This window comes from Natrix helvetica, assembly GCF_964273705.1.
Source record: "Natrix helvetica genome assembly, chromosome: 2".
Lineage (NCBI taxonomy): Eukaryota > Metazoa > Chordata > Lepidosauria > Squamata > Natricidae > Natrix > Natrix helvetica.
Window position 1 is genome coordinate 98,281,306 of NC_138552.1, and position 26,078 is coordinate 98,307,383.

Consider the following 26,078-nt stretch of genomic DNA (forward strand, 5'->3'; position numbering starts at 1 on the left):
CTCCTCGGCGGAGTGTTGCGTACATGCCATGCTGCGTACATGCAGAAGCGCTGAAGACCTCAAATACAGGTAAGGAGGGTGGGCAGGCAGGCCCTCCGGAGCACTGTACTGGAGCGGTGCCTCGTGCTCCCGGCAGGCACCGATATGCCCATACCAGGGCGTACCGCCTACAACCCACCACTGGTGCAGGGGCTTAATGCTTTTAGAGATTTTTAAGATTGAGGCAGATTGCAGCTTGGGGAAGACACGTGGAAGGATTAAAAGATATTAACTTTACATTTCCACACTCTCTTATTCCTTGGCTTGGTTGCTGATGGGGCTAATTTGGAAAGGACAAAATAGTTTGATTAGCCAAGATTTAGGTCTCCCACAAACAGAACAAGCGTTCTTCTCTGTGATGTCCATTGTAAAAATCAATCTATTCAGAAGCAGAGTAGATCTTGTGTTAGTTTTTTAATGCTCCAATTCCTGTTTTTTAAAATTAGTTTATAAAATAAAATACAGAAATACAAAAGAAAGTAGTAGGGAAATAAGGGAGGGAGAAGGGAAAGGAAAAATGTAGGGAAAAGGGGGGAAAGAAAGAAAAGGTGATGATTTCCGACTAGACTTTGGTAGAGTAAAATAAGATAATAACATCAAACCTCAGCTTTTTACTTTTTACATAATAGTCAGAGGTGGTATTCAGCAGGTTTTGACCAGTTCTAGAGAGCTGGTAGCGGAAATTTTGAGTAGTTCGGAGAACCCATAAATGCCACCTCTGACTGGCCTCGCCCCTATCTATTCTCTGCCTCCCAAGTCCCAGCTGATCGGGAGGAAATGGGGGTTTTGCACTAACCTTCCCCTGGAGTGGGGAGGGAATGGAGGTTTTACAGTATCCTTCCCCTGCCAGCCCACTAAGCCATGCCACACCCACCAAGCTATGCTCACAGAACCAGTAGTATTTTTAAAAAAATTCCACCACTGATAATAATGGAAGTGTCCTTCCATTTTTGTGCATAAAGTAATCCTGCTGCCGTCAACATATACAGGTAGCCCTCGACTTATGACCACAATTGAACCCAAACGTTTTGTTTGTTAAGTGAGTTTTCTCCCATGTTATGACATTTCCTGCCCAAGTTGTTAAGTGAATCACTGCAGTTGATAAGTTAGTAACCTAGTTGTTAAGTGAGTCTGGTTTCCCCATTGACTTTGCTTGTCAGAAGGTTGCAAAAGGGGATCACATGACCCTGGGATATTGCAACGGTCATAAGTATGAGCCAGTTGGCAAGAATCTGAATTTTGATCACATGATCATGGGAATGCTGCAAAAGTAACTGTGAAGATGGTCATAAGTCGTTTTTTTTCAGTGCCGCTGTAACTTTGAAAGGTGTCACTAAATGAACTGTTGTAACTCGAGCACTATCTGTATAACATCAAAGTTCCCATCCCCGTCCCAAATCTTTTTCCATTAAACTCAAAAAGAAAAGTGTTGGGTTTCATCATCATATTCAGTTTGAGAATCTTCTGTATTAAGATGAACCCTCATCCAGTATTTCTTTGCTTTGTTAATGCCTACCATAAACGATAAAAGGTCCTGGAATAGTCCCAGTCTATTCAGAAGCAGAACAGATCTTGTGTCCGTTTTTAAATACTCCAATCTTGTTTCAATCCTACCAAAGGAATGGTGTTGTGACAGAGCGTTGTGGAGCAAACCAGGAAGTATTGAAATCTTGCAGATATGCATATGTGTATATATGTTACTGTGAAAGACAGAAATTGGTGAATGTCGACATTCACCGGTGAATGTCAACATTCACATAGTCGCTTGGTGTATGTCCGAAATATTTGCTAAATACCCTTATTTATGACTTACACTAAATACCTAACCCTAACCCTAACCCTAACCCTAACCCTACGTATTTGGTATGTGTTGACATTCACCGGTGAATGTCGACATTCACCAATTTCTGTCTTTCACATTCACCGGTGAATGTCGACATTCACCAATTTCTGTCTTTCACAATAACATATATAACATTAATAGCGATAATGGAAAAACTATTCAGCACAGAAACACCATTATGCTTTCTTGAGTTTTTTTGAGCTTAAAACCTTGACAATGCATTAATTGTAGAATATAAGAAAAAGAAGGAAAGAAGACTCTAACATTTATCTTCCAGGCTTCCAAATACACATTCTCTCTCTAGTTCTAATCTTTCCTGTTGTTGCTTTTAAAAAAATAATAATTGTCTGAGCTGTTGGAAGAGAGGATTTAATAGTTCCAGAATCTCTGAAAAGTAATCTAAAATAAAGACACACAATGCGCCTTTTTCCCTCCTCGTTGAACACAATGAGCTGATGTTTCTTAGCACACATCATCCCACCGCGGGGACTTTTGTTTCTACTCCATCCTGGGTTTGAATGTGGGAGGATGGGAAGTCACAGGGAGAAAGACAAAAGTGTCTGTTTTCCATCAAGACAATTGTAAACAGACGTTGAACGCTGGTACATAACGATCAAAAGGAATGGCTGTTTGTATGTGTCTGCATGAAACCACTGTTATGAGAAAATGTGAACATGCCCACATGTAAGCTTACAAAGTAAACTAAATCACTTTTTTTAAAAAAGAAACCAATTTTGATTCCTAGGTTAATGGAAGAGGAAGAAGGGCTCAGCGGGAGAATGGAAGATGCCCTTGGGCAACTCTCTGAAATCTCAACAGATGTGTACAGCTCCCAGTTTGAAAGCATTCTGGACAATGCATCTTTATATTACAGTGCCGAGTCACTAGAAACGTTATATTCTGAGGCTGACAGCTACTTCAGCTTTGAAATGCCACTCACTCCAATGATCCAGCAACGTATCAAAGAAGATGCTCAGTTTTTAGAAAGGACTCCTGGAGGGGTAATGAGAAAGGACTCTTGCAATGGAGTCGCCAATGGACTCGGAGACGTTAAAGAGTCAGACCTTGCTGCAGCTTGTCCTTCGGAAAGGTAACAAGAGACGTTTGTCTTCACAATATTTGTGCCTTTGGTTGCATCTTGCTGATGATAATGAGTTGAACATCTCCCTCCCTCCCTGTTCCAATGAATCTCTTTTTAGGGTTGCAACTTTTAAAAACATGAAGAGAATGTTTGATACGGGGTCCGCCAGTTTTTGATTTTGCTGATTTTGTTCCCATTTGTGACCTTCTGTTTGCAGTGTGAAATAGTGTTTACAAACCCTGTACAGAGTGCTTAGTCCAAGGGGCCAAATATGACACTTCAACGTGAGTGGTGTTCTTTTGTATGTTACTTTTTCTAAAAAAAAGAATGGCAGTGGGGTGAAATGGAAAGGATTAACCTTTATGTGCCTTGATAATACCAATTTCACAAATTTGCAGTGACTTATCTTGAGTAATTCTTGGAGTTTGTAGTAGTTGTTAGTTTCCTGCTGTGAAATAGTATTGTGCTTTTACAATAATTTCTCCGCTGTGTCTTGGTTTTGTTTGAGGAATTGCCATGCTATTTAGTGAGGATATGCAGCTAACAGGTATGGTCCTGTCATACTAGGTACCTAAATAGTGTAGTGCTAGGAAGAGAATAACACTATATTGCCAGTAAATATATTTAGATCAACCTTTATAGCGTCCACATAACAGCAATAAAGAAACTGAAAGTTTGGATCACATGGCATACCAGAAGTGTATATTTTAAGATCAAAATGTGCTGCCTCTGCTCTCTTAAGCTCACAGCAATTTCCCATGCTACAACATGTGATTATGCCAGCATGTGACCAGCTGTAGGCTGGAAATGTATAGTATCATTGGGTTGGAGGGCATTATGAAGACCATCTAGTCCAACCTCCTGCCCAGTTCAGGTATCCTGATACCATCCTGAACAAATGGTTGTGCTGGGTTTTGTTTTGCTTTTTGGCTTTTTGTTTGAAAACTTCCAGTGATGGAGCTCTTGTGATTTCAGGAAAGGGGCTATTCAGCTTTTTAATAGACCTCATGGGAAATTCTTCCTTATTTCAAGTTTGAATTTATTAAGCTTTGATTAATTGGTTCTTGTCCAAAGAATATATTCCCCCCTCCACTGAAATATCCCTTCATGTATTAGAAGACTGCTATCATGTCTCCCTTCAGACTTCTTTTCTTCAGGCTGAATATAACCACGTTCCTTTGATCTCTTTTTGTATGTTTTTGCCTCCAAGCATCTTATCATCCTTAATACTCCTCTCTGCACTTTTTCCCAATTTCTCAGTGTCCTTCTTGTATTGTGGTAATGTCAACCTTGTGAGGTAATCCAGACAGGAAGCATTCCCAGATGAACTAGTACTGCTACACTATATTGCCAAAAGTATTCGCTCACCCATCCAAATAATCAGAATCAGGTGTTCCAATCACTTCCATGGCCACAGGTGTATAAAATCAAGTACCTAGGCATTCAGACTGTTTTTACAAACATTTGTGAAAGAATGGGTCGCTCTCAGGAGCTCAGTGAATTCCAGCGTAGAACTGTGATAGGATGCCACCTGTGCAACAAATCCAGTCGGGAAATTTCCTCACTCCTAAATATTCCACAGTCAACTGTCAGCTGTATTATAAGAACAATATAAGTGTTTGGGAACGATAGCAACTCAGCCACGAAGTGGTAGGCCAGGTAAACTCGTTCCAACATCAGTGTGTGACCTCACAAAGGCGCTTCTGGAAGAATGGTCCAAAATCCCCATCAACACACTCCTAAACCTTGTGGACAGCCTTCCCAGAAGAGTTGAAGCTATACCTGCAAAGGGTGGACTGACGTCATATTAAACCCTATGGATTAGGAATGGGATGTCACTTACAGTAAATTCATATGCGAGTAAAGGCAGGTGAGTGAATACTTTTGGCAATATAGTGTATATTGTAAGGTTACATTAACAGTATCTTACAAGTATGAAAGCACATTCCCCCCCGCCTTTACTGCCCAAGCAACTAGGGAGGGTCCCTTGTCAGACCTTTGCCATGTCCACATTCCTTCTATGGCTAAGTTACCTCTTATCTGACTGCTTTCTTGGCTGAGGCCCTTCCTTGTTTCCCAAGGTCATTCTCGTATCCCATTAGAGTTTATCAATAAACACAGGGTGAATTTTGATCAGTGCAGCATAGAGCAGTACTATCACTTCCCATGATTTTGACATTATAGGTGATCCTCAGTTTACAACAGTTCATTTAGTGATCACTCGAAGTTACAACAATACTGGAAAAAGTGACTTATGGCTGTTTTTCCCGCTTACAACCCTTGCAGCTTTCCCATGGTCACATGATCAAAATTGAGACACTTGGCAACTGGTTTCTATGTATGATAGTTGCAGTGTCCCGGGGTCATGTGATCAACTTTTGTGACCTTCTTACAAGGAAAGTTAAGGGGGAACACAGAATCGCTTAACAACCATATTACTTCCTTAACAGTTGCAGTGATTCCCTTAACAACTGTGGCAAGAAAGGTCATCAAATGGGGCACAATTCACTTAACAACTATCTCATTTAGCAACAGGAATTTTGGGCTCAATTGTGGTTGTAAGTCAACAACAACTTGTATTGATGAAGCTTAAACTGCATTAGCTTTCTTGGCAGCTGTGGCACATTGCTACCTCATCTTAATCCTGTGATTTATCAATACTTCCAGATCCTTTTATCTATTGCTAAGCCAGGTATCACCTGGGACCTATTCCACTCTCTCTCTCTCTCCTCCCCCCCCTGCGCATATTTTTTCCATGAAGCCTTTTTCTTGAACATCTACAGAAAACAGAAATTGAATGTGTGCAATTTTGTTCCTTGCTTTGTCCTTTTCCATCTCTTTTAATGCTATCTTTTACATTGACGTTCTTAAAAAGAAACCAGGCTTCCATTTCTGGTACATATTTTACATGGCAAAATGCAAATCATTTTCAATATAAACATCTTGGCAAGTATTCATAACTGATGTGTCAGCTATGGGTGCCTCCCAGTAAATTATTGGTACTGTATATGAAACAAGGCCCAGGCTTGGGATTTTCTCTTTCGGATTGACTTTAAGTCTGAAGAGGAGATATTGCTGTGGTAAGAGACAACCTTCCTAAAAACCTATTCATTATATGAATAAACCTTAACCTTAGTTAAAGAAATCCCAAAATCTGCCTTGAGTTAATAAAGTTTGGAACTTTTAGAATATGTTGCCTTTTATAATCTGTTTTTGCTTCATTTCCCCCCCCCCCACTTCTTTCAACATTTATCATTGCTGTTAGAATGTCTTTTCAGCCATGTTTAGCCCTCAAACTGATGTTGTCTGTGCCTAGAAGTTAAGCAAAGTTGGGCCTGATTGGTAGTTGAATGGGAGACCATGAGGAATGTCAAGATTGTAGGCTGGGCTGGGAAAAACATCTAGAAGAAGGCAGTGGTAGGTCACTTTGGTGCTGTTGGAAGAAAAGAGTATGTTGATATAAATGTTGATGCCCAGCAGGAATTGAATTTAACTCAAATGAGATTTAATGTGATAAGATTGCAAAAGATGGTAGTTACCTAGTTGAGTGTCAAAAACTAAGCAGTATTTCATGTAATTATGGCTGGATGAGAGAATTTAAGAAATCTCAGGGTTGTAAACTAGTCTGGTAGTTTGAAAAAAAAAATCCCACCTTTCGGAATGAAGTATTGTAGTGGCAATCTTCTTTGGTATTCTTGCAAGAAAATACTGATGTGTCATTGACGTAATCAGCCAATTTCAACTCTCAGGAGACTAAATATTGCTAAGATGAAGCTTGTACCCCTTCAGTCTCTCTTCAATATACTTCAAAATACGAGGCTTTTAAGAACAAGTTATTATTTAGGTCCTAAATAAAATATGAGCAAGAATCCAAAGTGTTTAACTCAAGCATGTTAAGTGTCAGCAATGGTGCATTTCATGACAGATGGAAAGCGACGGCTGAACTAATCTCTAAGGAAAATGGCAAACAGATTTGGTTATAAACTGGAGCATAAAGCTAAATCCTGCTTTTCTCATTTAATGTGAACGTGCTTTTCAACTTAGCTGTGGTCAATATTTGGTAATGTGCTTTCGCTGAGATTTTGTTTTTAAAGTACACATAAACATATCTGCTATTACAGCTTTTGTTTTGTTTTGGAAGGGTTTAGGATTTTGTGGTCTTTGGTTTTAGGAATAAACATCCATAGCAATATTTATTTATTTTTTGTTAAAAGCCTGCCGTTATGATAAGGCAGATTAGGGGTGGAAGAGGGATTTGAAAGATTCCTAATGTGAAATTATTTAAATTCAGCGGGTAGGACCCCTAATGTTGAGCTCTGGATTTCAAGAGGATCAGGAGCTGTGGATAGGTCCAACAACAATTGTATACCTCTAAAGAGATGCTTTATGTTTTCTTGTGAACAGCAAAACCTTTGTCTATGACTATGTGTTATAATTGCCTCACGCAAGAAATCTTTAAAATATTACCTGCAGACTGGGACATGTTTACAAAGGACATAAAGATTGCCACAAAATAAAAATAAAAATTGAGGAACATTTTTTAAAAAACTTTCCTTTGAATCAGATAGCAGAGGCTGAATTAAATTTGGCTAGTATAACCATTCTTCCCATAGTTTTCTTTCTCTGGAGATGTATAATGCAACTGCATTGCAGTGCTAAATTCAGAAACTTTTCAACCAGCCTCTCATACAGCTGATCCCAATTACGGATCGGAAAATAAAAGAGAAAAAAAGTTGGATTGTGCAACTATAGATGAATAATTCCTTGGTCTAGCCTGCTTTGAGTCCCAGAAATGCTACCATGACAGCAAAATGTAAAATCTGGAAATGCATTATTTTGGAAATGCATTTAGCAGCCAACAGAGGTCCCCTACGAGCTGTGAGTCCACTGTATAATTCAGAGTAGAATCACTTGTGGTTTCCTGTTCAGGGAACAAAAAGTTTCCAAGTAATGATGCTAATTCTAAGCAATCCCATTTAGATGTGCAGAAAGGCAGAGGAAGGGTCTTGGAAGTGCTAGGAATTCTTGGGCTTATTTCACTGATAGAAAATAGGCAGCAAGTAGGGGACATAGCTTTCTTTGCTCCACCATGTCAGTGCTCCGGGTCGAGCAAAAATCACAGTGTTTCAATACTAAGTAGGAATTACTGGACTTCTAAGTCAGCACAACCACACCCTCAGTTCTGCTTTTGCTTTGACACACAAAGATCCTAGTAACTAAATGTATTTTTTTTTAAAAAGGCCTGTGACTGAGCAACTGGGATAGGATCAGCGAAGCCATCTCAAGCCTGTATTCTGAGTGGAACAAATCGGTAGTCACATTGGCTGAGACTGAAAACTTTGCCCAGGATGGCTGAAGATTGAGAAGTGGCCAGGGGAGGGAGAGAAATGCTCAGAAAGAAGGAGGCGTAAGTGCAAATATTGGAAGAAAATAGTGGAGTATATGGTGGAGTGAAACAAGATCCTGAGGGGGTGGAGAAGTTGGGAGGCTGAAGACAAGGAATTAGGGCAGTTGGGCAAGGACTCCTGGCTTAGGTCTTCCTGCCAGACTGGATTTTACTTTCTTTTATGAATGTGGATGATGGAAGTTGTAATCCAACATGTTTTATGTGTGTTGAGTTGGAAATGGCTACTTAATGCTGATGGGTGGGGATGGTTCTGAATAAATGTAGCCTGCCTGCCTGTCTGCCTCCTTGCCTGCCTGCCTGCCGGCCTCCCTCCCTCCCTCTCATCCCATCCCATCTGACCCCTTCCCATTCCACCCCACCCCACCCAATCCCAGCTATCAAATGACTGGAAAAAGATGAGCTGGAGATGGGGTGGTAAAAAGAAGTAGAGCAGAGTAGACAGTGATCTTGTGAGCAGAAGCCTAAGGAAGCAATGGCTGACGGAGGCATGAAGGCGGACAAATGGTGGAGAACGGCCGTGCAGCTTAGAAACAAAGATGCACATTTCTGGTTAGAATGGGGAGGCGAGGGAAGGAAGTTAGATGCAAAGAAGATTCCTGAGACTAGATCATTCCCCGCCCTCCATATCTTCCTCCCCAGTGATATTCTCCAGAAGAGGACTTCCTGAATTCCTAGCCAAAATGCTAATGGCATTTCTCTGTAGCAGAGTGGATAGGAAGTCCCAAGGCTATACACTCAACGTTGCCTCCCAGATATTTTAATCTGTCAAGAGATTAAAATGCTCTGCTATATTGAAGTATGGACTTCAACTTCTACGGTAATGCCACTGAAGTGATCTCATAACTGTAAAAAAAAGAGAAGGAACAAGGAGTCAGCATAAGGGCTGAATGTCACAATTAGGCTTGAATGGTCTCTTTTTTCAGCCGAAGTTGTAACACGTATGCTGTTTTCCAAGTGATGACTCCAGATGAGTAAATTCACATTCATTGACATTCTGTCCACGTTAGGAGGTGTGATACAACACATTTAAAATGCTAAAGCTGGACTAGGATATACACTCACTGACAAAATATTAATTGGTACCTAGGCAGGTCTGCCTAGAAATAAAGTGGTTTGTTTGTTGCAGCTGTTTTGGATTAATAGCATCTGTCCTTATATGCCCTGCAACGAGAGACATATTGCATTTATTTATAATATTCATCTTTGGTGAAGCCTGACCCATTTATATTCAAAGATGAATAGGAGGCAATTTTGTCTTCCTATTTGTCTAAGATAGGGTGAAAATGAATGGGTAGAAAGTGATAAGGTGCATGTGGACTACTATTATTAAGGGACTGTACCAATTTCCTATTTCATCAAGAATATATTTAGCTCTGACTTTTTTCTTGCTCATCCCATTCTGTCTGTCCCCAGTCAGAAAGAGTAATGTTCTTAGGGGGTAGATCAGTGATGGCGAATCTTCTTTGACTCGCGTGCCATAAGAGGGGGAGCGCAGGGGGGTTGTGTGCGAGTATGCCGCACCCATAAACAATGCACGACCCTCCCAGTGCACATGCGCACATGAGAGGCACTCCCCCAATTTTTTGCATGCTTTTTTCACCCTCCCCAGGCTCTAGAGGCTTTATAGGATCCTGGGGAGGGCGAAAACAGCCTCTCCTGCCCCCCCCCGGAGACCCTCAGGAGGCTTCAGGGACCTTCAGGATGCTTCCCTGAAGCCTCCAGAGGACTAAAAATGACCCTACCAGTTTGCTTGTAGGGTTGTTTTTAGTCTTCTGGAGTCTTCAGGGAAGCCTCCTGAAGGTTCCTGAAGCCTCCAGAGGACTTAAACCGACCCTACGAGCAAACCAGAAGTCCGTTCCTGAACTTCCGGTTTGCCCATAGGACCATTTTTTTGCACTCCGGAGGCTTCAGGGAAGTTCCTGAAGCCTCCGTATGGCTTCCAGGGGGGGGGGAGGCTCTTTTCACCCTCCCCAGGCTCCTATAAAGCCTCTGGAACCTGGGGAGGGCGAAAAATGGCTTTAAAAAGGCTGAACTCAGCTGGCGCGTGCTGACCAGCTGACAGGGCAACGCCTCGCGTGCCCTGACAAATGTCTCCGCATGCCACCTGTGGCATACGTGCCATAGGTTCACCATCCTGGGGGTAGATGATGTAGTCCAATAATATATGGAAGCCATAAGTGACTCACTCTGGAGTTAGAAATACTTGCTCATGAGAATAGGTGGGCTTGTGAATGTGAGAGGATTTCAAGATTCATTTAGCCAAGATGGGAGCTCCAGAAGTAAACATAAGGAATGTTGAATTCCTAGGAGCAAGAGAGATGTCTATTGAATCAGTGGTTGTAGCTCCAAGGGATTTTAGCTGAAGACTACTCGGTATCCAATTCTGTGATCTATAGAGGAACAATGTTCATGCCTTTTTGAGCCAAGAACTGTTTGTTATCTTGACTGGTGTGCTTGAGTTTACAGTCGCTCAAAGTAGATGAGGCTAGGACCAAAGCTAAAATTAATTTAAATTACACATAGTTAATATGATTACTCTCCATGAATTTTTCTCTTCTGTCATATGAAAAGTTGATCATGGAGGAGCTTTGAGGAGTCTTACTCATTTCTTGGAGAATAGTAAAATCCTTGCTCCCAGTGGTGGATTTCAAATTTTTTTAGAACCTATTCTGTAGGTGTGGGCATGGCTTGGCGGTTATGTGACTGGGTGGGAGTGGCCAACTTCTAAAATGTGGTGAAAGTCATTTAACAACGCTCTTGCTTAGCAACCAAACTTTTGAACTCAATTGTGATCATACGTTCTCTTTCTTTTTCTTTCTTTCTTTTCATTCTTTCTTCCTTCCTTCTTTCTTTCTTATGTGTGTGTCTCTCTCTCCCTCTTTCTTTCTTTCCTTCCTTTTTTCTTCCTTCCTTTTTTTCTTTCTTGTGTCTCTCTCTCCCTCCCTCTTTCTTTCTTTCTTTCCTTCTTTCCTTCCTTCCTTTCTCTTCCTCTTCTTTCTTTCTTTCTTTCTTTCTTTCTTTCTTTCTTCCTTTCTTATGTCTCTCTCCTCTCCTTCCTTCCTTCCTTCCTTCCTTCCTTCCTTCCTTCCTTCCTTCCTTCTTTTTTGTGTCTCCTTGTCCAACTTTCTTTCATTCTCTTTCCTTCTTTCTCTTTCTCTTTCTATCTTTGTCTCTCTCTTTTCTCTCTCTCTCTCTCCTTCCCTCCATTCCATTCTTTCTCTCTTACTCTTTCTCTTTCTTTCTCTCTCTCTCTCTCCCCCCCCCTCTCTCTCACACTTTCCAGTTGGCTAAAATTTCTCTTTTGCCAGCTGGGAGGCTGGCAAAGAAGCCTCGTTTTCCCTGCCGCCCGCAGCTCTCGTAGGAAAGAGGCAGGGAAGCGAGCCTCAGGCCTCATCTCTGCCTCCTTCCTCAAGAGCTGGCTTTGGGGAGAGCCAGCCTCTCCCGCTACTGTGCCCTTCACTTGCCTTCCACCCAGAGGCTCTGCTGATGGTTGCCTCCCGAGAGAAGCTTGGGAAAGATGCGCAAACGCCCGTGAGCCTCCTGAAGAGGATGCTAGACACTGGGGTGGTGGTGGTGGTGGTGCACGCTGCTGCTGCTCCCAGTAACGCAGGCTTCTTGGAGAGCATTAAGTTGCAGGTGCACTGATTCCAGCAGCTGCGTTTTGCCTTGAAACTTGCTGTCCTGGCAACCCGAAGGGGACATTCTTCCAGTGGCGTCTCAGGCAACTTTCTCTCTTGCTGCAGAAGGAAGCGAAGCCAACTTTATTTATTTATTTGGTTGATTGGTTCCCGGACCATGGGAGGCGATCTGACGGCGCTTTTTATGCCTGCAGTGATTCATTTCGTCGCTTACGTCTTGCCCCACAGCTGTCACTCGAGATTCCAGCTGATTTTCTCCCAAGCAGTGGCTATGGCTGCGAGCACCGGGGAACCTCCTACTCCAGCCTCCCCCGCTCTACTATATTAAGATCGCTGTGCTTCCCATTCCCACTAGAAGCACGCAGGCCACGCGAGCGAGCAGGCGCAAGACCCCGATGATCTGAGGGGAGCCAGGAGGCGCCAAACTGTGCCCAACCATCCTTACTCCCTCCCAGTTAAGGGTGGGGTGCCTAAGACGCCACTGGGAGAATGTCTCCTTTGGGTTGCTGGGACAGAAAGTTTCAAGGCAAAACACAATTGCTGGAATCAGTGCGCCTGCAACTTAATGCTCTCCAAGAAGCCTGTGTTACTGGGAGCAGCAGCAGCAGCAGTAATGGACGCCACCACCATTCCCCAGTGTCCAGCGTCCTCCTCAGGAGGCTTGCAGGCGTTTGTGTGTCTCTCCTGAGCTTCTCTTGGGAGGCGACCACTGGTAGAGCCTCCAGGTGGAAGGCGAGTGAAGGGCGCAGTGACGGGAGAGGCTGGCTGTCCCTGAAGCCAGCTGTCGAGGAAGGAGGCTCACTTCCCTGCCTCCTTCCTCGGAGAGCTGTGGGTGGCAAGTTGCTGCCCATTGCAGGTGCCCAGGGCAGCCTCGACCCCCACCTCCCCACCACCCTCAGGCCCGCACAACCTCCCCACCAACCTGGGGATGCTCCCAGTTCTGCTGTGCAACTGCTCCTTCATGTGGCCCCTCCCTTTCTTGCCGGACTTTTGGACCTTCCCACCCACATGCCTTGGCCGCCTAAGGTCGGCAGAACATGCCTGAGGGCGCTTCAGCTCACTGTGATCTGAGAGATGTTATTGCCTTGTTAGGACATCTTCCCCTCAAGGTCGTGCCTGCAGTGTGGGAAGGAGAGCAGGAGAGGCAAAGCGGCCTTTCTGGGCTCGTCTGAAGACATCCGTCCCCCTCCCCCCCCTTCCTTCTCTTTGAGAAGCGGTTTGCAAAGTCCCGGTTTTGCAAGGTGCTTGTCAAAGAGAAGGAAGCATGGGCTTCTTCAAACAGCTGAGTCTGGCAAAGGAAGTGGGTGGGCGGGGCAAGCATGGTGCGGACAGGCGGAGTGAGAGAGAGAGAGAGCAGCGACCGGGCGGGCAGGGGGAGCGAGCGGGTGGGGGGGAGAAGGCCAGGGGAGGGATCGTTCCATTATGGGGCCTCTGGAGGACCTGGTACGCAAATGCATGCTGGATTTCTGGCACCGGTACGTGTGCACCGGAGTGGACTGGCTGAAACCCACCTCTGCTTGCTCCACATCCAAAGATGGGAGAAGCCCAAATTCTTTGTCTTCTACTGTCTCCTGGTATTTCCACGTCAATTATTCACATTTCCTTTTCAACCACAGTTAAATCTCGTGTGTAAGCCCGTCAGTTGTTTCACCCCAAAAATGATGCAGTTCTTCAACTAGTACTGGCCATGCTTGATTTCCTTGCTCTTTTCTCCACGATCCCTGCAAGTTTTTTCTTTAAATTCTTCCCTCCCTTTATCTAAGTGCGTTCTTGTTTTATTTCTTTGGCTTGTCCTGTGTCTGTATCCAGAATTCCACTTTTTTTTCTTTGTTTACTGATTCATCACAGCCTCTCCATTGATGAATTGGCAGAAAAATTTCTGATTCAACTGAAATTGGAGATTCTGCCTATGGTGTGCAGTTCAAGCTTCGTATCGATTTATCTTCTTGTCTACAGCTGTTATTTGCTGCTTTATTATTTCCTGGGCTTTCTTTCTTGTTTCTGGGGGATGTTACTTGTTGAAGTATTCTTTGATCTTCTTGTTCTTCAGCTTCTTTGTTTTCATCTGTTCTGGTTTGCTTGCATTAGATCTTTGCATGCTGATCTTATTTTCCAACCTGATCTTCCATTTTTATGGTGCACTGTTTGTGGTTTGTTTTTTCTTGTTTGTTAATTTTGCACCCCAGATATTTATAACTGCAGCCATGTTGTACATTAGTTGATTTGTTTCTTGCACTGAGCTGGTACTTATATTTGATGGTACAGTATTGCATTTTTAATACTTATGCTAGCTGTTTATTTGGAACAGACTTCAATGCAGGAAACCTTATTTGTTGTTTTTGTGCTGTTATAGATGCTCAGTTATTGTTTGTTTTGATTCTTTTTTAGTTAGAGAGCTTTGGTCTTTCTGAGAGGAAGGCAGAGGGAAGCGTGCTGGTTTGAGAAGGAAAATGATTTAGTAGTTATACTAGCTTCTTCCAACCAATTCTCCCTGGTTTGCGTCTACAGTCTGAACTAACTCTGTGGCAAAACTTTGATTTCTTTCCCTGGATCGACCTGTGCAGTTCTACTTCTGCTTCTCGGAATAATTTATTTCTCATTCTAAATCCACATAGACCTGCTAGCCTCTGTTCTGTTATTTCTGATTCTGGGTGTTCTTTTTAGATATTCTCTTCTCTTTGGATTTGATTTATAATAATAGATCATTATTTCTTTCTTTTCAACCTTTGTATATTTGTGACAGATAATCCACCTTTCCTTTTAGTAATCCTGCAGCTACTGGCCCTGGTTGCTCAGCCAACAGATCTGAGTCCTGTAGCCCAGAGTTCCTCAATCTTTACAGATTTGCACAGTGAGGGTGGGTGGGTGGGAGGAGACGGAATGGTTCTGTGTGAGTGGACAATAACTGCACACGTGCGTGCAGCTCCATTTGTGCAAATGGTGGGCATGCACACCCGCCTCTTGCGCAAATGGAGCAGAATGCGCACAGATGCATTTGCCAGCTGCTTCCAGTTCCAAACGGCTGACGGCTCAGTAGTGGGACGCAGCCTGGGGATTGGGAACCCCTGCTGTAGCCTATTTATCCCCAGATGTCCAGGAACTCCAACACCTAGTGCAGTCCTAGTTGACCCCAGCAATAACGGATCCAGCATGAGTTTCTCTAAATTATGTTTCACCATAGGCATATGGCTGAGACATTCTTTGTCTGGCTCTTCTAATGAGAACTGTTCATTTGAACCTCTGGAATAGCTGTCATTGTCTTCAGAGCCAACAAGCCCGCAACCACATCAAGGTCATGCTTCACTGAGGGTTATTATTTTTATGGCTGGTTGCCAGATTGTTAGACTGAATTTGGCATTTTTATCCATCTATCACCGTGATGGCACATGGAGCCCTCTCTGCGGGCACATGAGCCGTCGTCCAGCTCAACTCTACCACACATGCGTGCGCGTCTTCCACCGGCCAGCTGATTTTTGAGTCTCTACTGTGCATGCAAGAGACACGTGCACATATGGGTGGGTAGGGGTGGGTGTGATGCTCTCCCCCCCATGGCCCGTTTTTGGTCCCAGGAGGCTTCAGGGAGGCCTGCTAGACCCAAAACAGGGCATGCATGGGGGAGAGGTCACACGCATGCATTAGGGGAGTGCAGGGGGTCATGCGCATGCATGGGGGGAAGGGAGGAGCACGGGAGGGTCGCACATGCTTGCACAGGGGGGGGGACACATCACATTATGGGTGTGGGCACACACGCGCACGCTGTTGCGTATGCGTGCACAATTTCAGCATGTGCGGAGAAAAAGGTTAGCCATCACTGATCTATCATGTAGTGAAGTTGTCCACAGTTCCACCAAATCCAAAGCATTTTGTCCCTTTCAGGTTTGAACGCTGTGGTTTAGCTATGTCTAAGGCTACTGAATGAGATTACCGACAAAGTAATGATTAAAATGTCTGAATATTCCTGATTCCTGAACGATTTTGGTTAGCTGCTCTCTACTTGTCAACAGTGGTGAGCAAATATTTGTGATTTTTTTTAATTTCCTGAGATATTTCATTCTATCCACCTTTCAGGTAAAATATACCTATTAAAAAGAAAGTCAGCTTTGAAAAATCTGATTTACTCTCTTAGATGGTTGTTTTTTAAAAAAACCTGAGGAATCACCGAGGTCCTGGAGTCTGTCTTTAATATACAGTAACATTCATGATGCAAGTGCAGGATTGTCTCTGCTGCTCTTAAGTGTCCTGAGCATTAATATGTGTTGCTCAGAATTGCCTTCAATAGAGAAGTTGCTAAGGATGGTTTCAGATAGAGGTTTCCCTCAGTCTAATATGGGTGCACTGTGTTGGGGTTTAACAATGGAATGGAATGGAGTAGAGTAGAGTAGAATAGAACAGAATAGAATATAATTCTTTATTGGCCAGTGTAGCTGGACACACAAGGAGTTTGTCTTTGGTGCATATGCTCTCAGTGTACATAAAGAAAAATAACCAAGATAAAGAAATTACCACCAAGATAAAGAAATTACCATTCTAAAGCAAATTCCAAAAAAGATAAGAGAAAAAAGGAGGAAATATTCTTCCTTATCAAAGAAACTATATAATAGTGGAACTTGGTTTAGATGGTTATTGCCAGAAGGAATGTTGATTTTCTGGGAGGGAGGCCGTATCAGAATTAAGACAGTGGACGAGGCAGAGGCCTTTATTAAAAAACATTTTTATCTCCCAGAGGATGAAGATAGCGGAGGTGGGGAAAAAGGCAGTAATGTAGAAGACATGGGGAAGTGAGGGGCTGTGGCTCCACCTGGGGACAGGGAGGAGGGAGCAATATCGAAAAGGCTCAGGTCACAAAAATAAATATATTTGAAATATTATTGTAATTGTTGATATACTAGAGTGACAAAGAAAGAGAGGATTGAACATATGGCTGATATAAAGTAAGAACTCTGTATATGCTTATCCTTTATATGTTATTTTTAAAATTGTAGAAGCGTGAGAATTGGGGGGATTTCTACTACTAACATGGGAGCTACCAAAATTTTCTATGTACCCTATTATCTTTTCCCCATAAAAGCTTTAAAACCAATAAAAAATTTTCCAAAATAAAAGAAAAGAAAAATAAAGTACATTCATAAAGAATCATAAGATACAACGCTTCGTGATAGTCATAGGTTACTAATAAGCAATCAAATCGTACTAGGAACAAATAAAACAATATCAATTGTAAAGATACAAGCAACATAGTTATCGTCATAAGCGGGAAGAGATGGGTACTAGGAAGGAAGAGAACAATAATAGTCATATAGTCTTAGTGAATAATTTGACAGTGTTGTGAGAATTAGTTGTTTAGCAGAGTGATAAATTGAGCAGATGAAGTCTAAATTATTTTTTCTTTTCTGCAAAATCTGGACTCTGCAAGCTAACTAGGGTGGGAAGCATGTCAGCACTGACTGTTAGTCCTGACGTAGAGAGGAACAGTATGGCAAAACCAGCTGGTCCTTTGAAATCTAAGTGAGCAAAGCAACCAGAGCTTTGCAGGGAAGAGTTAAACTGTCTTTTTCCATCACAGAAGTCTGTCACAATCCTGTTTTATTTTTTCTTCTTCTTCTTTTGCCAGGGGCTGATGAACTAAATAGTTTTAAGTTGTAGGCAAGGTGCCAGCTTCCCACTTTCCTCCTGGGAATTTATCGCAAAGCTGTAGAGGTTCTGGTGCAAACAAGAGCCAGGCTCTAGCTGTGCGGGGAAGGTCAGCTGATCCAGGAGGGAATGATGCCTGCCAGTAATGTGATCCAATCCTTCTAATGAATGAGCAGAAGGGGGCCAACATTGCTCTGCCTAGTACAGCTGCTACGGGCTGAATTCGGGGAGTGGGGGCTCAAGACCACGTTATGACTCACATGGCTTTGAAATTAAAACAGGCAATAAGTTATGTCCAGGAGTTCATATGGGCTCCTCTATGTCTGGGTGTTTCTTTTCAGCCAGCCGATCAGCTATTGACCTTGGCAGCATTCAGTAAGTCTAAAACCAGACTGCATGGCTTCGGTGTATTTGCTGTGACATTAGAAAAGCAGTTATTCTCCCACTGGATTGGTGGAGAGGGACAAGTTGGATGGGGCCTCGTCTGTTTTTGAAATCAGCATGTGAGCTTTCTGTACTCTCAGCTGCGTTTTCGGTGAAAGGAGGGCTATTTTTGAAAAGAAGAACTTCCCTAAACATAGCTCAGTTCTTATGTGATCTCACTTCCAAATATGCAGCATCACCATCCAACAAAAGCATTGGGTGGAGCTAGAGAATTGAAAACCTGCTATTTCTGGAAGGTTTCTACTCTGCTTGCAATGAGGATCATTAGAGAGACCTTGAAAAGGAAGAGCGCAGCTCTGGATTTTGATTGCAGAATTCTGGGAATTGTAAGCAAGCTGGATGGGTACATTTTACAGCTCAGCAAATCGGCACTGTAGAATAAAATGATCACTTTGGAGTGTTTTTAGAGATTAGAAACATAGTGGAAATATCTATGGCATTAGGATTTATGGGGACCATACTTAAACCAAACCCAAAATATTTACTAGTTTGTCTAGTGGTTAAGGCACCAGGCTAGAAAGCAAGGGACCGTGAGTTCAAGTCCCACCTTAGCCATGAAAGCCAGCTGGGTAAATTGAGCCATTCTCTCTCTTTTAGCTCAACCCACCTCACAGGGTGGTTGTTGCGGGGAAAATAGGAGGAGGAAGCTGTGTTGGATATTTATATGCTCAATATATATTTATTTATATGCCACCTTTATTATTTTTACAGGGCGCTGTCTTTGGCACCCTGCAAAAATAATAAAGGTGGGATGAATGAATGAATGAAAATAAATAAGCAAGTAAACAAGCAAGCGACTAAGGTTAAAAACATACCAAATGATAACTCTGTTAGAATAATCTTAATGTGACTATAACAGCATGCATTTTCAATGAATTTGCTTAATTTCTGGAATACATTTTAGAATCAGAGATTGAAAAAAACCTCAGAGAATTCTGGGGCTTAATTTCCTACTAATGTGGGAAATCTCCCATTGCAGCTTCCCTGATAGATGGTAACATATAACCTTTGATGAAAAGCACATAACATCCATTGTCTTCTCACATCTTTTCTTTTGTGGAATAGTTCAGATAATCTGATGAAACCAATGAATACAGATATCACACTTGATCTTGGCCAGGATTTGGAGTGAGGTCATATAAACCAATTTCATTGTATTTATTTTGTACAATGGCAATAAAGGCTATGTTACAGTGAAAGACGGAAATCTGTAGAATGTCGACATTCACCGGTGAATATCAACATTCACATAGTCGCTTGGTGTATGTCCGAAATATTTGCTAAATACCCTTATTTATGACTTACACTAAATACCTAACCCTAACCCTAACCCTACCCTAACCCTAACCCTAACCCTAACCCTACGTATTTGGTATGTGTTGACATTCACCGGTGAATGTCGACATTCACCAATTTCTGTCTTTCACAGTAACAGCTATACTCTAAACAGAAAGTTTACATTATTTGAATCTCTGATATTCTCTTTTAAATCTATCCTACAGGATGAATATAGATGTACATAATTGGGTATTTGTAGATATTTGACTTTAGGATTGCTTATATTTATTTATTTGTTAGATTTAAATCTCAGCTTCCCTCCAGAGTCATATGGTGGATATGCTTGCTTAGGTAATGCTGTACGCCGCTGTGTGAATTGGATGCCAGGGGACTGATGGTATTCGGTACAGATAGAGAGTTTAAGAAATCAGAGAATCAGGGAAGTAAACCCCAAACTGAGTCTGAATGAAAGTTGGTAAACATATTAGTTAGTTCTTCTTTTACATCCTGGTTCAGACCCAATGGAAAAATACTGTGCGCGCACACAGTTAAATAAATACACTGAAGTAATTGTTTCCCACTGAAACAGGATAGAAAAGCATGCAGAGCACGGATGCTGGAAATATCTCCAACTTTGTACTAGTACTAGTATGTATATATGCTAGGGGGGAAAATTGATGGCTACCCATGCTTTGCTGTGGATAATGTGAGTAGATGGGCAGAGGGAGATGACTTAGAAAGAGAAGTCAAAAACATTCCCAAATATTACCCCATGGTTATTTCCATAGGGAGACACTGTAGGAATACTTTTCTACACAGCCTTCAGTGTGATTTAGCCTCCCTCCACACTGAATTTGGCCCGATTACCTTCAGTTTTCAGAGAGTTATTGTATTGATGGATAGGCGTCCTGGACTCCCTTTACATAATTCCTTTCCAACATTCCTTTGGATAAGAAACGATAAAGAGCAACCAATGTTGACATTGTGTAGCACATAGGACTAATTCCAGCATGAACAGAAATATCTATAAGTCCTCTTTGCTAGAGCTATGCAAACTCATTAAAAGTTGCTTTGGAACAAATGAAGAATGCACATGAAGCTCTTCTTTTTTGAATTGCTAATGTAGCAAAGTCTTTTTACCGGTTTCACAAGTTTCCCCTCCTAAATAGGGAAAGACTATCAGATCCGGAGACCAGAAAGATACTTTATGTTAAATCCAGCTACCAATCTTAGTCCCTGTAGATAGAGCTGACAGGAAAAGTATATAATATTTCCAGGGAAGGTCAGTGTAATAGTTTATTAAATCTATGTGATCTAGTGTAGCCAGTGTCAGTGTTTGAGGAGGTAAACTCATCAATTTTGTAATGTTTTATAATAGTAGGCAGCTGGGCCTTGAAACCATCCTAAAATGTCTATTAATAGCACTCCTGTCATTAAGCCAATTCACAGCTGTGAAACTGGAAGGGGACAGCAGCTTTGTTGACTGGGAGACTAAGGCAGTACATTCAATCTGTCAATTATAGACTCATCTCCCCTGATCTCCTGCTGGTAGAAGATAAACTAAAGTATCTGACTTTCATCCTCAAATATATGTTTGAGGTATCTCCCCAGAGCCTTCTACATATCTATTTAGTTGCAGAAAACAAAATAATGATGCCTGTACAGTCTTATTGCTTCTAGCAAGACTCTGACCATAGTTAGAGAGAGCTTAATAGTTCAGGTTCCCTGTTGCCTTCGTTGCAAATTTCTGACATTTGCACCGCCATTCGAAGGAGTGCCAAGACAAACAGAACAATCTTGATGGTGACCGACTGCCTTGGAAACTGAAAGGCCTCAACAGGTGAACCTGGTAGATCCAGTTTGAAGTTTTGCTCTATTTCATTTCTAGGTGAATTGGTGTAATTTATTATGGGTCTGAGTAAAACTGTTGAACCCTGAATCTTGAACTAGGGCTTCCAGACATCTTGGAAGGGCCCATGGGTTTTCTTTCATCACCACTAGGGCTAGAGAGCTGTGAGTTCCTAGGCTTAACCAAATCTTTACTATTCTCTCTCAAGTTCTTCTCTTGGGACTGCTCCTTGTGATGTATCTCCACATTCAGCATCCTCCAACTCTTCCAATGTCATGAGGGCTCATTTTAATTGCTATTGAGCTTGATAGCAGTTTATCAAGTTTATTGTTTCTGATTTCTTTGGAATTTTATTGTATTATATGGTGCTTTTTATCACAGGGTAATCTTTGGTTAACAGTAATAATTGAGAGTGGGAAATTCATAACTAAGCAACATAGTCCTCACATGATTGTTCTGACTTACGATAGCAGTTCCAGTAGCCGTTGATAAGCGTGACACCACTTGATTGCCACTTGCAATCTCCAGCTTCCCCAGCTACTTTGCTTGTTGGAAGCTGGCAGTGAAGGTTGCAAATGGTCATCTCACGACCGTGTGATGCTGTGATGTAATTGTAGGCTGGTTGCTAAGCACCCAAATAGCGATCATGTAACCATGGGGATGCTGGACAGTTGCAGCTTCAAGGACCAGCTGTAAGTCTTCTTTACTGCCTTGTAGCTTTGAACAGTCACTGAACAAATGGTCATTATCCAAGCACCACCTCTAAGGTAAACTACTGAGAACTAGTCCTTGGTTAGGACAGTATAGAAATATTATAGTAAATGATGAGATCAATAATACATCCTGTTGATAAAGAGAGATCCTGTGAGTTTTAACTCCCATTGTGACCTTGAGAAATTGTGTGTTGGTCCTCCCAGTTTCTCTCCTGGCTTTGCCCGCTGAAATTCAGGTCACGTGGTATCACAGACAATGTGGTGAGAAGAGCTTGGAAAGGGATCAGGTCTTGAGGTCCATCAGTCTGTTTACCTACTGCTTTCTTGCCTAACGGTTATGGCAGTGACTTCTCCACAGTCAGCCTCAGCTTTCTGCTTTGCCAGGCAGACTTTCCTTTACAGTGTTAGTTCTCACCGAGGTATGGAAGGAGTCAGTGCTTGGATGCTGGTGGGTTAGCAACCGGTTTGGTGAGCGGGCGTTTTGCGTGCCCACTGAAAATGGAGCATTTAGAAGCTCGGCTGCTTACTTTCCAAGTCAGCAACGATAAGTAGAACAGCAAGGGGTTGGGGTTCAGTTGTGCTGAACGATTGAGATGAGCTAGAAAGCAGGAAATAAAGGACAGGATAGGACAGGGGCAGGTGGGCAGGGCCAACTGATCGTTGGCGCTATTGGTTTGCCCAAACTGGTCCGAACTAGCTGAATACCGCCTCTGGAAAGGGTCTTCTGTCAAATCTGCTATACAGATAGTTCTCAATTTACAACAGTTCATTTAGTGACCCCTTGAAATTAAGTGGCACTGAAAAAGTGACTTATGACTGTTTTTCACACTTACGGCCATTGCAGCAAAAGCCATGGACACGCGATCAAAATTCAGACATTTGGAAACCGACTCATATTTATGACAGTTGCCGTATCCCAGAAATATGCGATTAGACTTTTGAGACCTCTTGACAAGCAAAGTCCAAGGGGAAACCAGATTCACTTAACAACTGCGTTACTGGTTTAACAACTGCAGTAATTCACTTAACAACTGGGGCAAGCAAGGTCATAAAATGGGGCACAAACTCAAATTAACAAACTTAACAAACACAAATGTTGGGGTCCATTATGGTCACAAGTCGAGGACTACCTCTATTGTGTTGCCTGATTCCTAATTTGTAAAAAACTCTGTCAGGTTTTCAGAGTGGTCTGCAGCCAAGGTGCTTTGTAGGCAAGCTTGAAGCTGGTGCTGCCCACTTCCTTCTGCCATGTTCCATTACCTCTGGAGACCTGTGGGCTTTTCCCGTAATACAATTTCTACCATTTCTTGTATTGTTCCCCTATCTTGGCCTCAAGGCCTTCTTGGCTACATTCTGCTGATGGTGCACTTTTGGCCTATCAACAGTCACTTTTAGGCAGTGGAGAAAGTGCTGGGCTCTGCTGTTTTTGCTCTCTCTTTAAAGATGGAGTTGATGGAAAGTCACTGGGTTTTGTGTTTTTTTGAAGAGTTTAAGAGTGAAGGAAGTAGATTTTTTCCATAGTAATGGAAGAATCCTGAAGTTCTTGCTTCTGGTTAGAAGTGGAGTTATCTCCTTTCCTGTTTCTTCTACCTCTGTTGATCAAGAGCAGATGAGTTAAATACATTCAGTTAATATCAAGTCTTGGCTGCAATATCTGGAATTTTTACATGGGAAGTTAAACGTTTTCATTCGAATTGAATTATGCAAGGATATTTAGACTGAAACAGAACTTGAATTATTAGCACATGCATTTAATTGTATTTCAAAGAGTTCTTGGGAGGATAATACTGGTGGAGGAAATTTATGTCTAAACCTTTGGCTTTATTTGAGAGAGTGCAATAAAATAAACAAATGAGAGCTTCAAGTTGGGCATTGAAGGAATAGAGACAACGAATGTCATGTTGGTATTTGAGAAGTCTGTTTAAGTCAAAAGACGCATCAAAACTAGAACTGTTTAAAAACAGGAGAAAATTGAAAATAAACTGTGCATTTTTTTGCAGTTGGTAAAATTAGCAAAAGCACCCAATTAGTTACAAAACTCCGAGATTCTATTATGGCTAGACTTCACAGCTTTGTTCAATTTAGTGCAGTGTTTTTCAAACTTGGCAACTTTAAAATGTGTGGACTTTAATTCCCAGAAGTCCCCAGCCAGCTGGTCTAGAATTTTTCAACTTTTACAGTGTAGCTCATTCTTGCAGTAATGCAATATTCTGACTGCAACTTTAATAGCATTTCCCCTAATCTATTAATCCTACATGCTAGTCCAGGGTCACCAACCTTTTGGGCCTCAGGGACCACTAAATTCATAATTTTAAATCACATGGACCACTAATCTGATCTGCCTAATGACCAGCTGGATGGGCTTGGTCACCTCGATGTCACTCACTTCAAGGGACGCCTTGCCAGCCTCTACTTGCCACTTCTCTCCTGCCTGCCCAGACTCCTTAGAGCCCTAACAGGAAGCAGCCACCACGAGAAAGAGTTGGCAAAACAGCTGACTCAAGTCAAATTGCATCTGACCAAGAAGGAGGCTCAGCAGAAGCAGCTCACTGAGGACTATGAGCATAAGCTTTCCAAGCAGAGGAAAGACCTGCAGGAGTGCAAGGCCAGTGCCAGCGCCTGGAAGCTCAGCAGACTTAGATGGTCAGCCAGTTCCAGAACATGATGCAGTCATGGCCACCAGCAGCGCTTCCCTCCAGCCTTCGCCCAAAGCCCTGCACCAGGAGGCTGAAGCAGACCCCAAGTTGGAATTTCTGCCCCCTCCAACCCCTACAGAAAACCCCCTGAGTGGGGCGACTCTCTGCAACAACACAAACATTCATTGCACATATCCGTTCCAGGGGCCATAGTTTGAGGACCCCTGATTTGGTGCAATATAAAAAATGCAAATAATTTTTCTGCGAACTACCAAAATTTTCTCACGGACTACCAGTGGTTCACGGATCACCAGTTGGTGACCGCTGTACTAGCCTGTCTGTCAGACTTCTGCCTGCCCCCTCCCAACCTGGGTCTATGACAATTTGCTGAGGCCACCTCCCCACGGCCAACTTTCTGAAGCCAACTCGCCATGGGACAACTTGCCATGGCCCTCTCGCTGCGAGACAACTCACTGCAGGACAATCAAATAAATGGTGGAATAGAATCATTAAAGAAAGGATGCAAAAGGATCTTTTAACCTTTTTAAATAAACCTTTTTAAAATTTATTTAAAATAATTAAATTGAATTGATAAATTGTCCTTCAGCGAGTTGGCTGTGGCGAGTTGTCCCATGGCAAGTTGTCCCATGGCAAGTTGGCTGTGGCGAGTTAGCCATGGTGAGTTGGCTGTGGAAAGTTGGCTGTGGAAAGTTGGCCTCAGGAAATTGTCATAGGCCCGGGTTGGGAGGGGATCTATGGCCACGGCAAGTTGGCCGTGGAGAATTGGCTGTGGTGAGGTGGCCCCAGCAAGTTGGCTGTAGCAAGTTACCCCGTTCTGTCCCAATCCTATCCTTTACTTCTTCTTGATTCACTTGGATTTTCCTAGCTCTTTGCCCTAAGAAAAAGACAAGAACAAACAATTGCATTTAAACAGAGGGATTTCCCCTCCCTTCGCAGAAACTGATCATTAGCACAATATTACGTGTTAAGTTAGGTTGATAGATAAGTCTGGTTTAAAAGGGAAGGACTATTTTGCTGCAGCAAGTGAGTTCTTTAAAACAATAGTTTGCAAATCTGTCTACATTATATTCCCTATTGTTCCTCCTGGAATCTATTTTGGGTGAACATGGGTTGGGAGCCGCTCCTTTCTCCTCTAGATGACAGAAAGTCAGGCAAATAGTGTTCTTTCCGGCTGTCTGCAAATGGTTAAAGATTGTCTGTAGAGAAGAGTGACTTCATTGTATATTGTACTTTTTTGAGGCAGGTCTCTTGGAAAGTTGTAGGGAACTGCCCTGCCCACAAGCACAGGAAGAAACCCTTAAAATTGTTTCAAGTTAGGATTTCTACCTTACAGTCCATCCGCCGTCTGTAAACCTTAAAAACCTTATCTAGCGTTTGTGTGTCTTTCTGAAGCAACAAACAGCCTGACAAGCTATCGGTGGAAAGGAAAGAATGGCTGAAGTGATCGAAAATGCTGCCATTCCGAGCGTAGTTATGGGCTGACTGTTTTCAAAGTCAG

At 42.6% G+C, this 26,078-nt stretch overlaps 1 protein-coding gene across 5 annotated transcripts in view; it reads left to right on the plus strand.

The window, feature by feature from the left end:
• LOC309387798 (PH and SEC7 domain-containing protein 3-like) overlaps nucleotides 1-26,078 on the plus strand; it is a 194,949-nt gene that overhangs the window by 35,453 nt on the left and 133,418 nt on the right. For 2 of the 5 annotated variants that reach the window (XM_081944626.1, XM_081944627.1), the window contains exon 4: nucleotides 2,628-2,972. In XM_081944626.1, the coding sequence (XP_081800752.1) occupies nucleotides 2,628-2,972 (345 nt within the window). Of the gene's footprint in view, nucleotides 1-2,627; nucleotides 2,973-8,217; nucleotides 8,371-25,537; nucleotides 25,604-25,897 lie in introns of those variants that run through there. The other 3 variants (XM_081944628.1, XM_081944630.1, XM_081944629.1) reach the window with 3 other exon arrangements.